Here is a 17,955-nt window from a genome sequence, read left to right as displayed (position 1 = left end):
TATCTCCAACTATAAGAGTGGATTCAAGCCTGACCTGTGGTGGTGCAGTGGATAAAGCGTCGACCTGGAAATGCTGAGGTCGCCAGTTCGAAACCCTGGGCTTGCCTGGTCAAGGCACATATGGGAGTTGATGCTTCCAGCTCCTCCCCCCTTCTCTCTCTCTTTCTCTCTCTCTCTCTCTCTCTCTCTCTCTGTCTCTCCCTCTCCTCTCTAAAAATGAATAAATAAAATAAAAATAAATAAATTTTAGAAAAAAAAAAGAGTGGATTCATTTGTTTTTCTTTGCATTTCTATCAGTTTTTGTCTCATGGATTTTGATGCTCTGTTGTTGGGCACATACACATTAAGGGTTGTTGTGTCTTCTTGCAGTACTGATAGCCTATATAGTTCTATAATGCTACTCTTTATCCCTGATAACTTTCTTTGCTCTAAAATCTGTGGTTTTCAAAATTAATGTAACTATTCTCTCTTTCTTTTTTTTTTCCCTCTCACTTTCTTTTAATTGGTGCTAGCATGGTATATCTATCTTTATCCACTGATTTTTAATCAATATGTGTCTTTATATTTCAAGTAGGTTTCTTATAGGCAAGAAACAATCTAGATTTGAGTTTTGTTTTTTGATCACTCTGACAGTTTCTTTCGATTAATATATTTAGATCATTTGTGTATAAGGTCATTGTTGATACAGTTAGGTTAATATCTTCCAGTTTGAATTTAATTAATTGATATGCTTAGGTATAGTGTTTTTGGTATTTATTTCTTTTTGATAGTCTTAGAGCTTCCTTGATCTGTGGTTTGGTTTCTGACATTAATTTGGGGGAAATTCCTAGTCATTATTGCTTCAAATATTGCCTGCCTACATGCCTGTCTTCCCTCTCTCCCTCCCTCTCTCTTCCTTTCCTTCCTTTTCTTTCTAATAGTCCTATATCTTTTTTATACTTTTATAGTTCTTCCATAATTCTTGGATATAATGTTGTGCTTTTCAGTCTTTTTTCTCTTTGCTTTTTCTTTTTGGAAGTTTTTATTTTTATATCCTCAAGCTCTGAGATTCTTTCCAAGAAAGAATTATGCTCTGGTAACCCCAGCAACCATGCCCAGTCTACTAATGAGCACATCAAAGGATTTCTTTATTTATGTTACAATGTTTTTGATCTCATGCATTCCTTTTTTATTCTTTCTTAGAATTTCCTGATCTCTGCTTACATTACCCATCTCTTCTTATATGCTAACTGATTTTTACATTAAAATTCCTAGTCTATTAATCATAGTTTAAAAAATTCCTGCTCTGATAACCCCAGTAATCCTGCCAGAGAACCTGTTTCTGGTTCTGATGCTTGTTCTTTCTCTTCAAGTTGTATTTTCCTTTAGTATGCCTTATAATTTTTTGTTGAAAGAACGATATGATGTTCTGACTAAAAGGAAATGTGGTAAATAGGCCTTTACTAATGTGGTGGTAGGGCATGGGAGGAGGGGAAGCATTCTGTTGTCTTGTAATTAGTTTGTAGTCTTTTGATTAGTTTTGGGCCCCTGGACTGTGAACTTCACAAGTGATTGTCACCACCTTTGTCCCCACTCCCCTTAGGTGGGACAGGATGCTGTTGTGGGGGTGCACGGACTTGGGTATATCTCTTCCCTAGGGACTTTAGGCTCCAATATCATTCCAGCAGGTTATGCTGTGGTAAAATTGTTTCTCCTATGGGCAGGACTTTAGGCCTTGATAAGAACAGAATACTTAGGCATATTTCAGAATTGTTCTTTCTCACTACCCTATAGGAAGCAGGGTACTTTTTCATCCTAAATTCATTTTGAAGACCTGGTAGAACTCCTCAAAATAAAATTCAGAAAAGTTTGAGAGCTCCTCTTCCAGAAGTGCTAAAATAGGCAATTAATGGTATACACTTTTCTCAGCATCACTTAAGAATTTTGATATGTTGTATTTTCATTTTTATTTAAACAATGCCTTGTAATTTCCTTTTGATTTCTTCTATGACTCATACATTACTTAGAAGTGTTATTTACTTTTCAAACATTTGGAGATTTTTCACATACCTTCTTGTAATTTCCTTTCTTTAAAAAACAATTTTAGAGGAGGGAAGGCAGAGACAGACTTCTGCATGCTTCCTGACCAGGATCCACCCAGCAAGCCCACTAGGGGGTGATGTTCTGCCCATATGGGGCCCCTGCTCCGTTAAAACCAGAGCCATTTTAGTGTTTGAGGCAGAGGCCATGGCGCCATCCTTAGCATCCCGAGCCTTGCTCCAATCGAGCTATGCCTGCAGAAGGGGAGGAGAAAGAGAGAGAAAGGTGAGAGGGGAGGGGTAGAGAAGCAGATGGGCATTTTTCCTGTGTGCCCTGGCTAGGAAGCGAACTTGCTATGCCTGGCCAACACTCTATCACTAAGCCAACTGGCCAAGGCCTTAAATTTTTTTTAGTGAGAGTAGGGGAGGCAGAGAGACAGACTCCTGCATGCGCCCCAATGGTGATCCACGAGCAAACTCACTAGGGGGTGATGCGCTGCCCATCTGGGGCTGTTGCTCCATTGCTCAGCAGCTGAGCCTTTGTTTTTTAGCGCTTGAGGTGGAGGCCACAGAGCCATCCTCTGTGCCCGAAGCCAACTCCCTTGAACCAGTGAACCATGGTTGTGGGAGAAGGAGAGAGAGAGAGAAAGAAGAGGGAGGAAGAAGGGTGGAGAAGCAGATGGTAGCTTGGGAATTGAACCTGGGATATCCACCCTGGGGGCTGATGCTCTACCATTGAGCCAACTGGCCAGGGTCCCCTTCTTGTAATTTCTAATTTAATATCTTTGTATCCTATAATTTCTTTTAAAATTTCTGAGACTTAAAATAATGAGACAATATGGATTATCTTGTTTAATGTCCTGTGTGCTTTTCAATAGAATATATGTTCATTTTGCTCTTGTGGTATGGAATTTTTCTATGAATGTCAGTTAGGTCAAGTTGATTGCTATTCTTAAAGTTCTCTATATATCTTTACTGATTTTGTTGTGGCTACTAGTTCAGTTGGTTATTGAGGTTATGTAATAATGGATTTTGCTATTTTCATTGTTTTCTATATTCTGTCATTTATTTTTAGGGTCTCTTACTAGGTGTAGAAATATTTAGGATTTTTATATCCTTGTGATGAATAGAACTCTTGGTACTATTGTCTGATATTTACTTTGTGTGATAGGAATACTGTGAATTAAGCTTTCTTTTTATTATCATTAGATTTATATTCCTTTCCTATACTTGTGATATATGACTTTTATTTAAAATGAGTTTCTTGTAGGCAGCAAATAGTCTTGCGTTTCTTTTTTAATGTTATAATCTTGGCTGTACAATGGGATATTTAGGTAATTTACACATAATGTGATTATTAGTATGATTATATTTAAATTTATCATTGCTAATTCTTTTTTATTTTCTATTTCTCATCTACTTTTTTCTTTTATTCATTGAATATTTTTTATGATTTCATTTTGGCTGATTAGTAATTCTTTGTTGTATTATTTTATTGGGTTGCTTTAGGGTTTGTATTACACATCTTTAATATGTCAGTCTGCATTTAAGTGATATTATATCATTTCCTATTGTATAAGCACCTTGTAGCTTTATATATCATTCCTACCCTTTTGGCTTTTGTGTGATTGTCATATTTAAATTTTTTTTCCTATTATAATTAATGTTTTTGCTCCAAGTCATCAATTAACTTATAAAGAGATTTAAATAATTAAAAAATCTTTACATTTACTTGTATAATTACTGTTTCTAGTGCTCTTAATTACTTTGTATAGGTCTACATTTCCTTTGTTGTTTTCCTTCTGCATAGAAGACGAGCTTAAGCATTTGTTGTAGTCTTGATCTGCTGGTGATGAGCATTTTTTTTTAATCTGAAAAGCAATTATTTGGCTTTTTTTTTTTAAGCAAGAAAGATACACAAGGGAGAGAGATGAGACACATCAACTCATAGTTGCATCACTTTATTTCACTGGTTACTTCTCATAAATGCCCTGATGGAGGGGGGACTTCAGCTGAGCCAGCGACCTTGGGATCATTGATGATCCTGCACTCATGCTGTTAAGCCTGAGTGGATGAGCCCGCAATTAAGCTGGCAACTTCAGGGTTTCAAACCTGGTACCTCAGTGTCCCAGGTCAACATTCTGTCCACTGTGCCACCAATGGTAGGCTAGTATAATAATACTTTTAAGTTTTAAAAATCTTAACTGCAAAATTGAACTTTTTTTTTTTTTTTTTCCTTAAGTTGGAAACAGGGAGGCAGTCGACAGACTCCCGCATGCGCCCGACTGGGATCCACCTGGCATGCCCACCAGGGGGCGATGCTCTGTTGCAACCAGAGGCATTCTAGCGCCTGAGACAGAGGCCACAGAGCCATCCTCAGCGCCCGGGCCAACTTTGCTCCAATGGAGCCTTGGCTGTGGGAGGGGAAGAGAGAGACAGAGAGGAAGGAGAGGGGGAGGGGTGGAGAAGATGATGGGCACTTCTCCTGTGTGCCCCGGCCGGGAATTGAACTCGAGACTCCTGCACGCCAGGCCGACGCTCTTACCACTGAGCCATCTGGCCAGGGCCTGAACTGTTCTTTTAACATCAGTCCTTGGAAGAAATAATTTCTGTTTCAAAGCCTTTTTTTTTTTGACAGAGACAGAGTTAAAGAGAGGGACAGATAGGGATGGACCAACAGAAAGGGAGAGAGAGAGATGAGAAGCATCAGTTTTTTTTTTAATTTTTATTAATTTTAAATTATTGTGTTGTGGGTTTTTTTGGTTTTTTTTTTCAGAGACAGAGAGAGGGATAGACAGGGACAGACAGGAACGGAGAGAGATGAGAAGCATCAATTGTTAGTTTTTCATTGCGCGTTGCAACACCTTAGTTTTTCATTGATCGCTCTCTCATATGTGCCTTGACCGCGGGCCTTCAGCAGACTGAGTAACCTCTTGCTCGAGCCAGTGACCCTGGGCTCAAGCTGGTGAGCTTTTTTGCTCAAACTAGATGAGCCCGTGCTCAAGCTGGCGAGCTTGAAGTCTCGAACCTGGCTCCTCTGCATCCCAATCCCACGCTCTATCCACTGCCCCACTGCCTGGTCAGGCTAGCATCAGTTTTTCATTGTGGCACCTTAGTTGTTCGTCAGTTACTTTCTCATATGTGCCTTGACTGGGAACTACAGCAGAGCAAGTGACTCCTTGCTCAAGCCAACAACCTTTGGGCTCAAGCTGGTGAGCCCGCGATCAAGCCGAATAAGCCTGCACTCAAGCTGGTGACCTCAGGGTTTTGAACCTGGGTCCTCCAGGTCTCAGTCCGATGCTCTATCCACTGTACCACTGCCTGGTCAGGCCTGTTTCAAAGTCTTTAATCATTTTTTTTGGAAAGCAGCCTTCTGAATGCAAACATTCTTGCTTTAATCTGTGCTAACTCAATCCATATAATTTCATAGATATATTCCTCTAATCAATTTGTAGCACCTCACTTCTAATTGTTGCCTTCTTGTGCTGAACAATAATGCAGATTTTAATTTCATGTGTGGGAAATAGTATGTTCTTGTTTGAGAAACAAGTATCTTTTGCTTGAGAAACAAATATCTTTAGTATTATTTACTATGTGTCACTGGGTAAAATAACTTATATGTCCTTTTACTAATTGCTGCAATTTTATTCTCAAACAGTAAAAGTTATTTACATTTTTAATATAGTATTTGTAATAGATTCTGAAGTAATTATTTTAATATAACTTAGTTAGATGGACTAACTTTTTAATTTTTGGATTGACATTTTTATAACAAGCTTTCATATATTTATTTCTCAAATCCAATAATTTATGTTATTAATTTGCATTATTTTTGTTTTGTAACCAAATTATAATCAGTTTGTTTCCTTTTACTTCCTCTCTCAATGAAAATGTTAGACTTATACGAGCACTAGCAGCAACTCTATATCTGGATCAATGAAGCGCTTGGAAGATACTGCAGCACGATTTACAAATGCAAATTTCCAGGAAGTTTCTGCACATACCACTAGTGGAAAAGATGTTTCAGAGGCTAGAGGGTCAGAGGGCAAAGGGAAGAAATCTTCAACGCACAGCTCAGGTCAAAGGGGAAGAAAGCCTGGTGGAAGAAATCCAGGAACGACTGTGTCAGCCGCTAGTCCTTTCCAGCAAGGTATTAATTACGATGTTTTAGTTAAAATGCTTGTTCTTATGATGATCAATAGTAGTTAAGTTTTGTAAAAGAACTTATTTTTTACTTAAAACTAATGGATTATTGGAGATTATTTTGTGATTAGATGCTGTAGTAAGATTTCTTCCAAGACTAGTGTTCCTTGTTAAAATGTCTTTGGGACTTTGGCTTTATTTTTTATGTTATGACATGTCCTTCTAAAGTTGAACTGTAATTTTAATGTTTAAATAGATATGGAATAAAGTTTAAGTTTGGGGAGAAAAACAACAAAAGCTGGAGTTTTCCTTTCTGCTCTATAAAAGTCATTCTTTTTTATAAATTGTTTTTATTTACTTTTTCTAATTATAAACTAAAACAGTGAAAGTATAAATTTTTAGGAAGTAAACAAGTGCTGGGTACTTTTTTAGGGGATCTAAAAAGTTCTCAGTAAATAGTAGTTGTTGATTTATTAATGCATTTATTATAAGGTTTGATGCTTAAAGTAGAATTTTGTTCAGCCTACATTTCTTTTGGTAAGGCTGCTATATTTAAAGCATACCCAGTTGAAAAATAATTTGTTGTTTAACTGAAAGTTAAAATTAACTGGGCATGGTGTGTTTTATATGACAAACCTCTTTTATGGAGGACAGAGTAACTCAGCTAAACTTTAGAATATGTTAGCCCTATGTTCTAAATTTTCATTTTGTGTAATTTTTAACATAACATAAATATTTTGAGAAATATAAATGTTAGAACTGCTTGAGATAAATATATTAGTAAAGAATACAGTAAATGCCCTTCCCCATTTTGCCCATTAGGAGTAAATGAGAGGAAGGAAATGTTCCTTTTCTTTACCCCATGCAAGCTCATGCTAATAATAAAAATTGTATCCAAAGTCTACCAGGATATAATTTGAATATGTGGAGAGATTTCTTAGTCTGTTGACCTCATTAAAAACTATATTCCTTTATTTTAAACTAACAGTTATTTTGGGCTTCAAAATTTGCCTTACAATACAAAAAATAGACAAATAGAAAAGAAATAACATGCCAAATTTGTTGTTTTATTTTAATAAGCTTACTTTATACTTGTTCTTTTTATGCCATGGTGGAAAATGAATAGTAAAATCTTAATTTTTAGTGTAACTTCATTCACATTTTAAATATGATATTAGCAGAATTCAGTGATCTCTTCTTTACAATTAAGACTTTATTTTCTACTCTTAAAATTTTATTTTTGAGTTTTTAATGTATCTTTGAAATACTAATCCATTTAGAAACAAAATCTCATTTTCTTAAGTTTTATAACATTGAGTCTTTTCCTGTCTCTGTAAAGACATGGTAGCTAAAAAAAGAGTCATGGTAGCAAATATGCTGTTGTTATTTTTTATATATCTGAGGTAATATTTCATAAAAATATTAAAAGTTGAAATGATAATTGGTTTTATTCTTTTCATTGCAGGTAGTATGTGAATTTTAGAAAAGATGCATTTAAAGTATTGGGTATACTATATAGATGTTTTAAAGTATTTGTTACTCTGTAGTGTGCTTTTGATGCCAGCTGTAGAAACAAATGTGTTAGAAAAAAGACAGATGACAGATCAGAATGGATAATAAAGAACTGCTTTATAGCTTCTAATTAAGTGGCAAATTGCAGTTATTCTTAAATGATCAATATGATATTAAATGATTTCTTAATATGTATGGTTTTCTATATAGGCATAGCTTGGAAGTGCTTACATAGGAATACTTTCATAAAAGCATAAAAATTTCAGAGCTAGATTTTAAACTTTTTAAACATGCCATTTCAGAAGAACTTAAAATTGAAAAATTAAAACTTGATACTTTAGTTAAAAAGAAATTCTTGTGTGTAAGGAAAAATACCTTTGCAAATATTTAGGTGAACTTATGTGTGATTACTTATGAATGTGCTATGCAGTAAAATTTAACACTTAGCTTGAAATTTCCCTTTCACTCCAATAAATACTTTATTTTGAGCTTTTGTTTCTAAATCCATTAGTTAAAATATGACATAGTTTAATTTTATGAAACATAAGAGGTATGTGGTTACAACTAAGTCTACATATTCCATTTGGCAAGCATGAAGAGAGGGTTTGGTGAAATGGGATGATGAACCAAACTGTTACTTATCCCAGCCATTTTCTACCAGGTAAATTAAGAACCTGAGGTTTTTGTAGCTCATAATGATGTGGGGGGCTACTAATATTCCTTACCTAAAGAGTATGGAAAGAATAAGCACTTGTGAGAAAAATTCATGAGGAACCTCTCCTGTGACTTTATCTTCAGAAAAACAATAGCAGAAGGCTGGTTTCCTTCCTTTCTGCAGTTTCATGGGAAGTGGACTGGGTGAATATACAGAACATAGATTAGGTTCTTTGTGATCATTTTTATTTGATTAAACCTGTGTTTTGGTGGGGTAGTTTTAACTGAATAACAACATTCACCAACATTATCTAGAAGTTAAAACTCAGAACTTATAACCTAAGAAACATCTTTTGGTTCTTACTGTTCGTTATGAACATTTGTAAGCGTATCTTTAGTAACTGACAAAGAGGAAGTTCCCCTAACCAATTTGAGTTCAATTGTAGTCTTGTCTAAGGCTCCTTGAGACTGCTATTCTTCAGTCCTTCCTCAAGCATACACATATTGGGGGGAGAATTGATTAATGCTGCCATGGTAAAGGTAGATTAAATAAAGCACATAACTTGGTAATTGTGTAAGTTATAGCTTGCAATTCAATTTAATAACTCTAAAATGACAGGTATTTTTTAAAGATAATTTTATTGATAAACTTATTTTCAGTAATAACCCTTTTTAAAATCTACCTTTGTGTTACATAAGTGACATCCTAAGTTTTATAGTTAATTTTTTTCACCCTTTCTTTTTGATGATTGTATCATTTCTGCTGCTCATGGGAACTTTTGCATCCAATTTTTTTTCCTATTCCTCCCACCCTACCCCACCCCGCCCCGCCCTTCCTTTTTTTTTTTTTTTTTTACTACAGGCAGTTTTTCAGGAACTCCAGGCAGTGTAAAATCATCTTCGGGAAGTTCAGTACAGTCTCCCCAGGATTTCTTGAGCTTTACAGACTCAGATCTACGTAATGACAGTTATACTCATGTCCAACAGTCATCATCAACCAAAGATGTACATAAAGGAGAGTCTGGAAGCCAGGAAGGGGGGGTAAATAGTTTTAGTTCCATAATTGGTCTCCCTTCGACCTCAGCTGTTATTTCACAGCCTAAAAGCTTTGAAAACTCATCTGGAGATTTGGGTAATTCCAGCCTTCCTACAGCAGGATATAAGCGGGCTCAGACTTCTGGCATAGAAGAAGAAACTGTAAAGGAAAAGAAAAGAAAAGGAAGTAAACAAAGTAAGCATGGGCCTGGTAGACCCAAAGGAAACAAAAATCAAGAGAATGTTTCTCATCTCTCAGTTTCTTCTGCTTCACCAACATCATCTGTAGCATCAGCTGCAGGAAGTATAACAAGCTCTAGTCTTCAGAAATCTCCTACATTGCTCAGGAATGGAAGTTTACAAAGTCTTAGTGTTGGCTCATCTCCAGTTGGTTCAGGTAGGGATTTGCCCATTGTTTTTCTCCCTTACTTCAACTGCCATCACTGTTCCATTACCTAAAAAAGTAAATTTATTGTAAGCTATTGTTAATGAAAAAAATGTGTTATGATCTTAGAACAACAATTTGGTGTTTGGAAAAGACATTTGGCATGAATTTGATGTTACTTAACTAAATAGAGGCTAAATAGTTTATTGGTCATTTTTATGAAACACCTAGAATTAATTTCCCATTTTTGTTTCTGCTTCACTTGCAGAGTATTTTTAAAACCAACTTGGAATTTACATTTGTGGTATTAAGGTTTTTGCACTCTATTTTTGATTGCTATTTGCTTTTGAGCTTTCTCTAAATTTCAGTCTTCATTTTCTCAACAGTTCCTCATACAAATTCTACTTGAGTTACTCCATCTGAAATATTTTTCAGTCAATGATAAATGATTTAAATTTATGGATTTTCACAGTCACATTTCAGGAGATACTTGAAATGATTTTTATTCTTTTTGTTTTCCACTATGTTTAACAGTTTTTACCATTAACTTTATTATAGTATGAATAATTTATATATGTTGTTGTTAACATCGTGGGGTGCTTCTTCAATGTGTATTTATTTTCAATTTTTAAAAAACTTTAAGATGAATGTTTTAGACAGAAACTTAACAGTTTAGATATTAGTTAATGTCCACATTAATATTTTAAATTACATCTTGAATTTAAGGTAAATGATTTTAAATGTGTTTACTATAAGCCTCACTTTTTAAAATTTTCTGATTGTAGAAATAAGATTTTTGGCTAAAATCTTTATATGAATTTTATCAGTTCTGTTGGTGGAGAAGATAGTAAGAAATGGTATGGAAAAATAAATACAATTTAATGAAGAATATTGATGTATATTTTTAAATACAGATTTTTGTTTTTTTATGGTTGTACAGATAATTTCAGTAAGGAAATATAAGATACCATTCTAAGGGAGAAAGGAGTACATTTAAGGTCAGATGTGAAAAGTAGTAACTATAACTTCCACTTGTTTTGTGCCAGGGTCTATTAAGTGCTTTATAATTATTATCTTGTATAATCCTCACAATAGTTTTATGAAGTAAAAATGCCTCTATTTTACAACTGATAAAACTGAGGCTTAGATAAGCAAAATAAGTTGCCTAAGATCACACACCAGGGAATTATCTCTGTTATTCATAGCTAGCTTCAGTGCCTGTGGTGGATCTCTTAACAGCTTTTGTGTTTTGTTTGCTTGTTTTTTAAAGAAATGAGTGGAAAGTATGGAAGGATTGTTCCATTAGTAGCACTAGGGATGGTTCTAGAGCAGGATTTCTCAATCTTGGCACTATTGCCATTTTGGTTAGGATACTATATATTTTGTTGTGCAGTGCTGTCTTGTGCATTGTAGGATGGTGGTCAGGATTTCTATGCCCTACCCTCTGGATTCCAGTAGCACCCAAAACTTTCTACCTACCTTCCCCTGGAGGGTGGGGAGCAAAAATCATACTTGACATAAAACCACTGTTTAGAGGGGGGAAATATAAATTGCATTGAGAAATAAGTTCATTGAAAAGATTTAAATATATTGCACACTTGAATATACATTTTATTTATGTAATATGCAGCATATTTTGTATACAGTAATATGAAGTATATTTGAGACCAGCATATCTTAGCAATTAGCTTTAGCTCCTAGTTACAGAAAGTAAATTTAGATAAATTTACTCAGAAAAAATTGAGTTTATATTTATTTTTAGCAAGAGGTACAGTAATAAGATGAATAACCTACTGAGCAAATTAGGCCTAAATTTGCTTTTGTAAAGAGAGATTCTCACTGACTTTCTATACGTAGAAGCCCAGTCTGATAGTGAATTTCAGAAATTGCATTAGCTGTCATTTCAATAACATATCTTCAAATTAATGGAATTAAAATAAATTGATTTACATCCCTGAAAAGATATTCCTATCTGTTACCAGTTTAGGGGTATTTTAGGCTTGGGAAACAGTATTCTTTACACAGTGATTATTTTCAGAGGGCAGTGTTTATGGTGTATTTGTGGAAAAAAATATGAATTTGTTTTCCTTTTACCTCACCATTAGGTAAACATGAATTTAGGTAGAAATTCCCATCAATATTATTATTTCATGAAAATAAATGCCTTAAAATTATACTTGCTGGTATTTTTTTCGTAAACTTGTGCTTAAGTTTTTTCTTAAATTTGTATGTCTTGTTAAAGTTAAACATGTAGAATAAGATTAGTTACTTAAAAGTAAGATAATATATTATTTAATCTTATACATTTTAATAGAAGTTTTAGGATTAGATAATAGTACTGTCTTATTGATGAACTTAGTACTAAAATGTCTATTCCTACCTAGAGGAAGCTGGCTGCCATGAATAGTTAGAAATTATGCATTCTTGGCTTAAATTAAGAATTACCAACTGCTGTTGAAACTTAGTATATGTTATATATTGTCTTAAGCACCTGACAGGCATCAGGTATTATTACTCATTTGGAGAAGAAACTGAGAGAATTCTCAAAGCTCTAAGTCAGGGGTCCCCAAACTTTTTACACAGGGGGCCAGTTCACTGTCCCTCAGACCGTTGGAGGGCCAGACTATAAAAAAACCTATGAACGATCCCTGTGCACACTGCACATATCTTATTTTAAAGAAAAAAAACAAAACGGGAACAAACACAATATTTAAAATAAAGAACAAGTAAATTTAAATCAACAAACTGACCAGTATTTCAATGGGAACTATGCTCCTCTCACTGACCACCAATGAAAGAGGTGCCCCTTCTGAAAATGCGGCAAGGCCGGATAAATGGCCTTAGGGGGCCGCATGCGGCCTGCAGGCCGTAGTTTGGGGACCCCTGCTCTAAGTCATGGAGCTGTGTATTTTCTTTGATTTCAAACAAGTACTGTATAAAATTCAAGGGATGTTTGCTGATGAGAATCTAAAACCACTCTGGTATACATGTCAATCATACTTTGAGGAACAGGATCAATGAGAGTATTTAAGCCAATAATTTAACTTACAACTGTAGTGTCTCCTGCTAGCATAGAAATATTAACCTTTCCTGTGTACTAATTTTAGATTGAGAAATAATTCAGTAATTATAAAAGCAGGAAACTTTCTATATATAAAATAGTGGGAAGGAGACAATGTATGCTGTGTACTGCATTATCAAGAATTATTTTTCATGGCGCCCTTTTAAAAGATTCATTGCTGTAATGACAGGTTCATAATTTAGTAATGATGAAAGTGACCTTTGTAAAAACCTGTTGGTTATGATGTTAGATGTCCTATAATCCTATCTTCATGAGGTTAGGGACTGTGTTTGTCATGTTCAGCACTGTCTGCTCACTGCCAGCACAGTGCTTTATGTTAAACATCTTTAAAAAATGAATGAATACTACTAGTAATCACTGAGAATATATCATGTAGTTAGTAGTATTCTGTGTTATTTTGTACTTGCCTTCCAGGTGTTTATGACCAGATTGCAAGGAAAATTATTTGTAAAGCTTTTTATGTATTGGAGGCCAGTTTAGGTCTATAATTAAGTTGGAGAAGCTGAAATTTGGATTGGACTTTGGAGTAGGCAGAAAATAGAAGGCCAACAATATTATCAGAAAGTAAAGGTACGAGTATACTCGAAAGATAAACTTAATAGAAACAAGATGCTTGTGTTTAAGGGGGAATGGAGGTAATGTGGATTAAATAGAGTAGAATGAATGGATTTATGCAGAGTTGAATGCCAGGTTGAAGAAATCAGGCTTACAGGCTAGTAGTCTTTTTCTAGAATAAAAATCATAGACTTAATTGTGGCAACTTACTATTAAGTGAATTTATTGACAGAAAAAATACTGCTGCTTTCAGTCTATAATAAGAATAATATATTAAATAGCACCTAACAGTTTCTAATGAACTCTTCGATTACTATCTCCTTTAGTCCTTGGAAAAACCTTGAGAAGTAGGACAGCTACAACTACTTATGTTGTCATTATTTCTCCTGTTTTACCACAACTAGGATATCAAGCAGAGTAGAAATTAGGTCCTAGGCCTGACCTGTGGTGGCACAGTGGATAAAGCGTTGACCTGGAAATGCTGAGGTCACCGGTTCGAAATCCTGGGCTTGCCTGGTCAAGGCACATATGGGAGTTGATGCTTCCAAGCTCCTCCCCCCTTCTCTCTCTCTGTCTCTCCTTTCTCTCTCTCTCTGTCTCTCCCTCTCTCTAAAATGAATAAATAAAAAAATTTAAAGTAAAAAAAAAAAAGAAAAAGAAATTAGGTCCTTAGGATGTGATTTTCTTAAAATTATTAGTAGAATTCAGAGTAATCAAAGTTCTCTTTTTACAGTTCAAATTATAGTAGAGTATATGTAGCAAGACATTTATTCTAGGAGCCCTCGCGCTTATCAGAATAGAAACCCAGAGAGCACCTGTAAACTCCTTGTGTTATCAGTGGTTTGGATTGTAAGATTTTAACTATAATAAATTGAAATATATCCTGATGAATGATCTACTGTTTTATGGTGACATGTATAAGATGGAAAATTAGTGTGTTGTCTTAAACAGCAAAAGGTTGTAAGTTTTGGTTTATAGATTATATTAAGCTTTTGACTGAAGTCTTTCCTACAAATATTTTTTTCTTTCTTTTTTTTAAATTTAGTTTAATTTTAGTGAGAGTAGGGGAGGCAGAGACAGACTCTCGCACCAAGATCCACCCGGCAAGCCCACTTAGGGGTCGATGCTCTGCCCATATGGGGCCTTTTGCAGCTAGAGCTGTTCTTTAGTGCCTGAGGCAGAGGCCAAGGAGCCATCCTCAGCGCCCAGGGCCAACTTGCTCCAATCGAGTCATGGCTGTAGGAGGGGAGGAGAAGAGAGAGAGAGAGAGAGAGAGAGAGAGAGAGAGAGAAGCAAGAGGGAGAGGAGTAGAGAAGCAGATGGGCACTTCTCCTATGTGCCCTGACTAGGAATCGAACCCAGGACATCCACATGTGGAGCCTTCACTCTACCACTGAACCAATTGACCAGGGCCCAAATATTCTTTTAAAATCTTAACAAGTAGGCACTTAGTCATTTGAGACATTGAAAATTAGTAAGCATTTGAAATAATTGATGTGCTGTTTGTTCATTTCTTGTTTTCTATTTATCTCAGCCACATTATGAGAGTTTATGATTTACTAAAGTGAAAGTTAACATTTAGAAACATTTATTGGGTAACATTGGTTAATAATACACTGCTCACAAAAATTAGGGGATATTTCAAAATGAATATGAAATGATAAAAAGGAAGCATTTAATTTTTTATCTAACAAGAACATTAGAAAAGCAAACGACACGTCAAAGAAAGTTGTTCAGTTATGCAAATGAGATAAAAACCAAGTTTTGTTTCATTGGTGAAAATGCACTATACAAAAGGCTGAAAGTACTGGAGTATCTGCACGTTCCCTGATCCCTTAATATTGTGAGCAATATATATAAATTTCAGATGTACAACTTTATAATACAACACCTATATACTCCATTAGTACTCACCACCAAAGAAATTTAACATTTTTTCTCCACAAAAATTTTGTTATTTCCTCTGAGAAAAATCTGGTATTCATTACATTATAAGGAGTTGATGGTTTAACATTAATTTTTTTTTTTAATTTTGGCATACTATCTTTTTTTTTTTTTTAAATTTTTTTTTAATTTTTTTTTTTTAATTTTATTTATTCATTTTAGAGAGGAGAGAGAAAGGGAGACAGAGAGGGAGAGAGAGAGGAGAGAGAGACAGAGAGAGAAGGTGGGGAGGAGCTAGAAGCATCAACTCCCATATGTGCCTTGACCAGGCAAGCCCAGGGTTTCGAACTGGCGACCTCAGCATTTCCAGGTCGACGCTTTATCCACTGCGCCATCACAGGTCAGGCGGCATACTATCTTTCAACATACACGGTTCTCTATTTTAAAAAATCTTAGTTGTCTCTAGTTCTTTAATATAATGCCCTACCTTTCTAAGTTAAGATACTTGAAGTCTATCTGGTTCAGTGATGCAATCCTTTAGTGGTGATGAATGCTACAAAGCAGATATTGGAAAGGCACTCTTGGTTGTGATTCTATCTAGTTAGTGTTAAAACCTTAAAGATTTGATGAGGATGATTTATTCATACAGATAAATCACTTCAAGAGAAGTTTGTTCTGACTTCTACGGAAATATGAAGATTATGAAAGTTTAACTTGAGCCCATATACTGTAACTATGAAAGGGCTCTTGTTAAATATATCCCTATTTATATCATATGTACTTAGGTAATATATTTTAATTAGGAATAGACTGATTCTGTAAATAAATAAGATACAAAGATACTAATATTAATCCAATAAACTCACAAGAGTAGAGTTACTAATACAATATTGTAGACCAAGGAATAGATACAATTATTGAGTATAATTCAAACCTATCTTAATGACTCAGGTTCATGATTTTATCTACTTTGATTGTATTGGGTCTTAAATGAAAATCATATTTTTAGCAGATATTAGATGCTGCTAAAAATAGGATATACTTTGGAATTTGCTTTCTTGGAAAATTCTCTGATATTCTTTTGGTTTTCAATGAGTTGAGAAGTTGGGCCTATATCACAGCTGTCTTTCTATAGAAGTACTAGATCGAGGGCCCTAATAGCCATGTTTCGTTTTTCCCCATTGAGAAAATTCTTTGGCTCTTCTGACTGTCCTTTGATTAGTTTTCACTACTATTTCAAACAGCTACCATTTCACTATAATGTACCATGTTAGTCTCTTCAGTAGCCCTCACTTTCTTGTTAAATCTCACTTGTATTGGATTTGTTAATGAAGCATTAAAGTTTTTAATTCTCCTACCATGTCTCATGTTTGAGTGTCCCCTGGAAAGGAATTTTACACTAAACTGGTCTATCTGTCTGATTTTTTTTAACAGCATCAAATGTAAAGTTCTTGTTTATTCGTTCGTTCGTTCATTCATTCATTCATTCATTCGTTCATTTTAAGCGAGATGAGGGAAGATAGTGAGGCAGGCTGCTGCATGCACCCCAACCGAATTCACTCAGCAACCCTAAGGTTGATGCTCCAATACTGAGTGTCTGAGTCTGATGTGTTAGGACCAACCAAGGTATCCTCAGTGCCTGGGCCAATACTAAAACTAATGGAGCCACAGGCTGCAGGAGAGATGGGGGAGAGAAGCAGATGGTTGCTTCTCCTGAGTGTCCTGATTGGAATCGAACCTGAGATATCCATACCCCGGGCTTACACTCTTATCCCCTGAGCCACCAGCCAGGGCCAAATGTAAAGTTCTTTTAAAATTACAGTCATTGAAAGTGAGTACTTGCTTGCTCTATCTTGCTTTGTCTTACTTTAAGTTATTCAGAGTGTGCCCAAGATTAGGCTGAACTTCTGAGGTACATATGTGAGAGATGGTTGCCTGAAAGGCTCTGTTGTACACATAATTATTAGTAGTCATGTTTTTGGTTTAGTGATATCCAGGAAATTACTAGATATCCCTCCTTTAAAAGAAATTGACCAACAGGGTTAGCTACAACAGAATACCCGTTTACAGGTTAGTGGGGCTAGGAGTCACAACCTTTGTCCTGGTTTTATCAACTGTTACTGCCTTTGCAATGTCATGTAGAAATTTATTTCCAATTTTCTGAGCAGCTTTTGCTTTTAACAGTGGTTTATAGCCTCATATCCCTCTGCTTGTTCTCATTTGGGTGGAGTAAAGGAGAAAGAGTAATAATGGCTTATTCACTCATTAGTGTCATCAAAAGCGAAAGGTTACAAGAAAGTAAGCTGAATGTAGTTTAATGAGTTTACTGTTCTATAAATCATAACTGATTTCTGCTTACATATAAAATAATTTTCATATACTTAAATTATAATTTCTAATCAACCACAGCATTCAAGTATTTCTGATAAACTGTTCGCATCTAATGAATTATATAAAACACATTAGTTATATCACATTGCCTAACCACACTTTTTCTTAGTAGTGAATCCATTTATTCTTAGACATTTATTCTGCAGATTCATTTGTAAGCTTTTATGTCTTTTCCTCAATCTTTGCTCACACACGCACACGCATATTCCCACACTATCCCATTAAGATTTATGAGAATTCCATCATGTTTGATCCTCCTACCCCTCACGTCCCAATTACTGGCTTATAATTTCTGT

The 17,955-nt window shown here is 35.2% G+C and overlaps 1 protein-coding gene across 9 annotated transcripts in view; it reads left to right on the top strand.

The window, feature by feature from the left end:
* MLLT10 (MLLT10 histone lysine methyltransferase DOT1L cofactor) overlaps positions 1-17,955 on the top strand; it is a 289,716-nt gene that overhangs the window by 196,511 nt on the left and 75,250 nt on the right. For 7 of the 9 annotated variants that reach the window (XM_066384587.1, XM_066384586.1, XM_066384583.1 and 4 more), the window contains 2 exons: positions 5,916-6,168; positions 9,190-9,759. In XM_066384587.1, the coding sequence (XP_066240684.1) occupies positions 5,916-6,168; positions 9,190-9,759 (823 nt within the window). The remainder of the gene's footprint in view (positions 1-5,915; positions 6,169-9,189; positions 9,760-17,955) is intronic. The other 2 variants (XM_066384588.1, XM_066384589.1) reach the window with 1 other exon arrangement.

This window comes from Saccopteryx leptura, chromosome 5, assembly GCF_036850995.1.
Source record: "Saccopteryx leptura isolate mSacLep1 chromosome 5, mSacLep1_pri_phased_curated, whole genome shotgun sequence".
Lineage (NCBI taxonomy): Eukaryota > Metazoa > Chordata > Mammalia > Chiroptera > Emballonuridae > Saccopteryx > Saccopteryx leptura.
The sequence above is the reverse complement of the archived record's forward strand: the minus strand, read 5'-3'. Positions and strand labels throughout refer to the sequence as shown.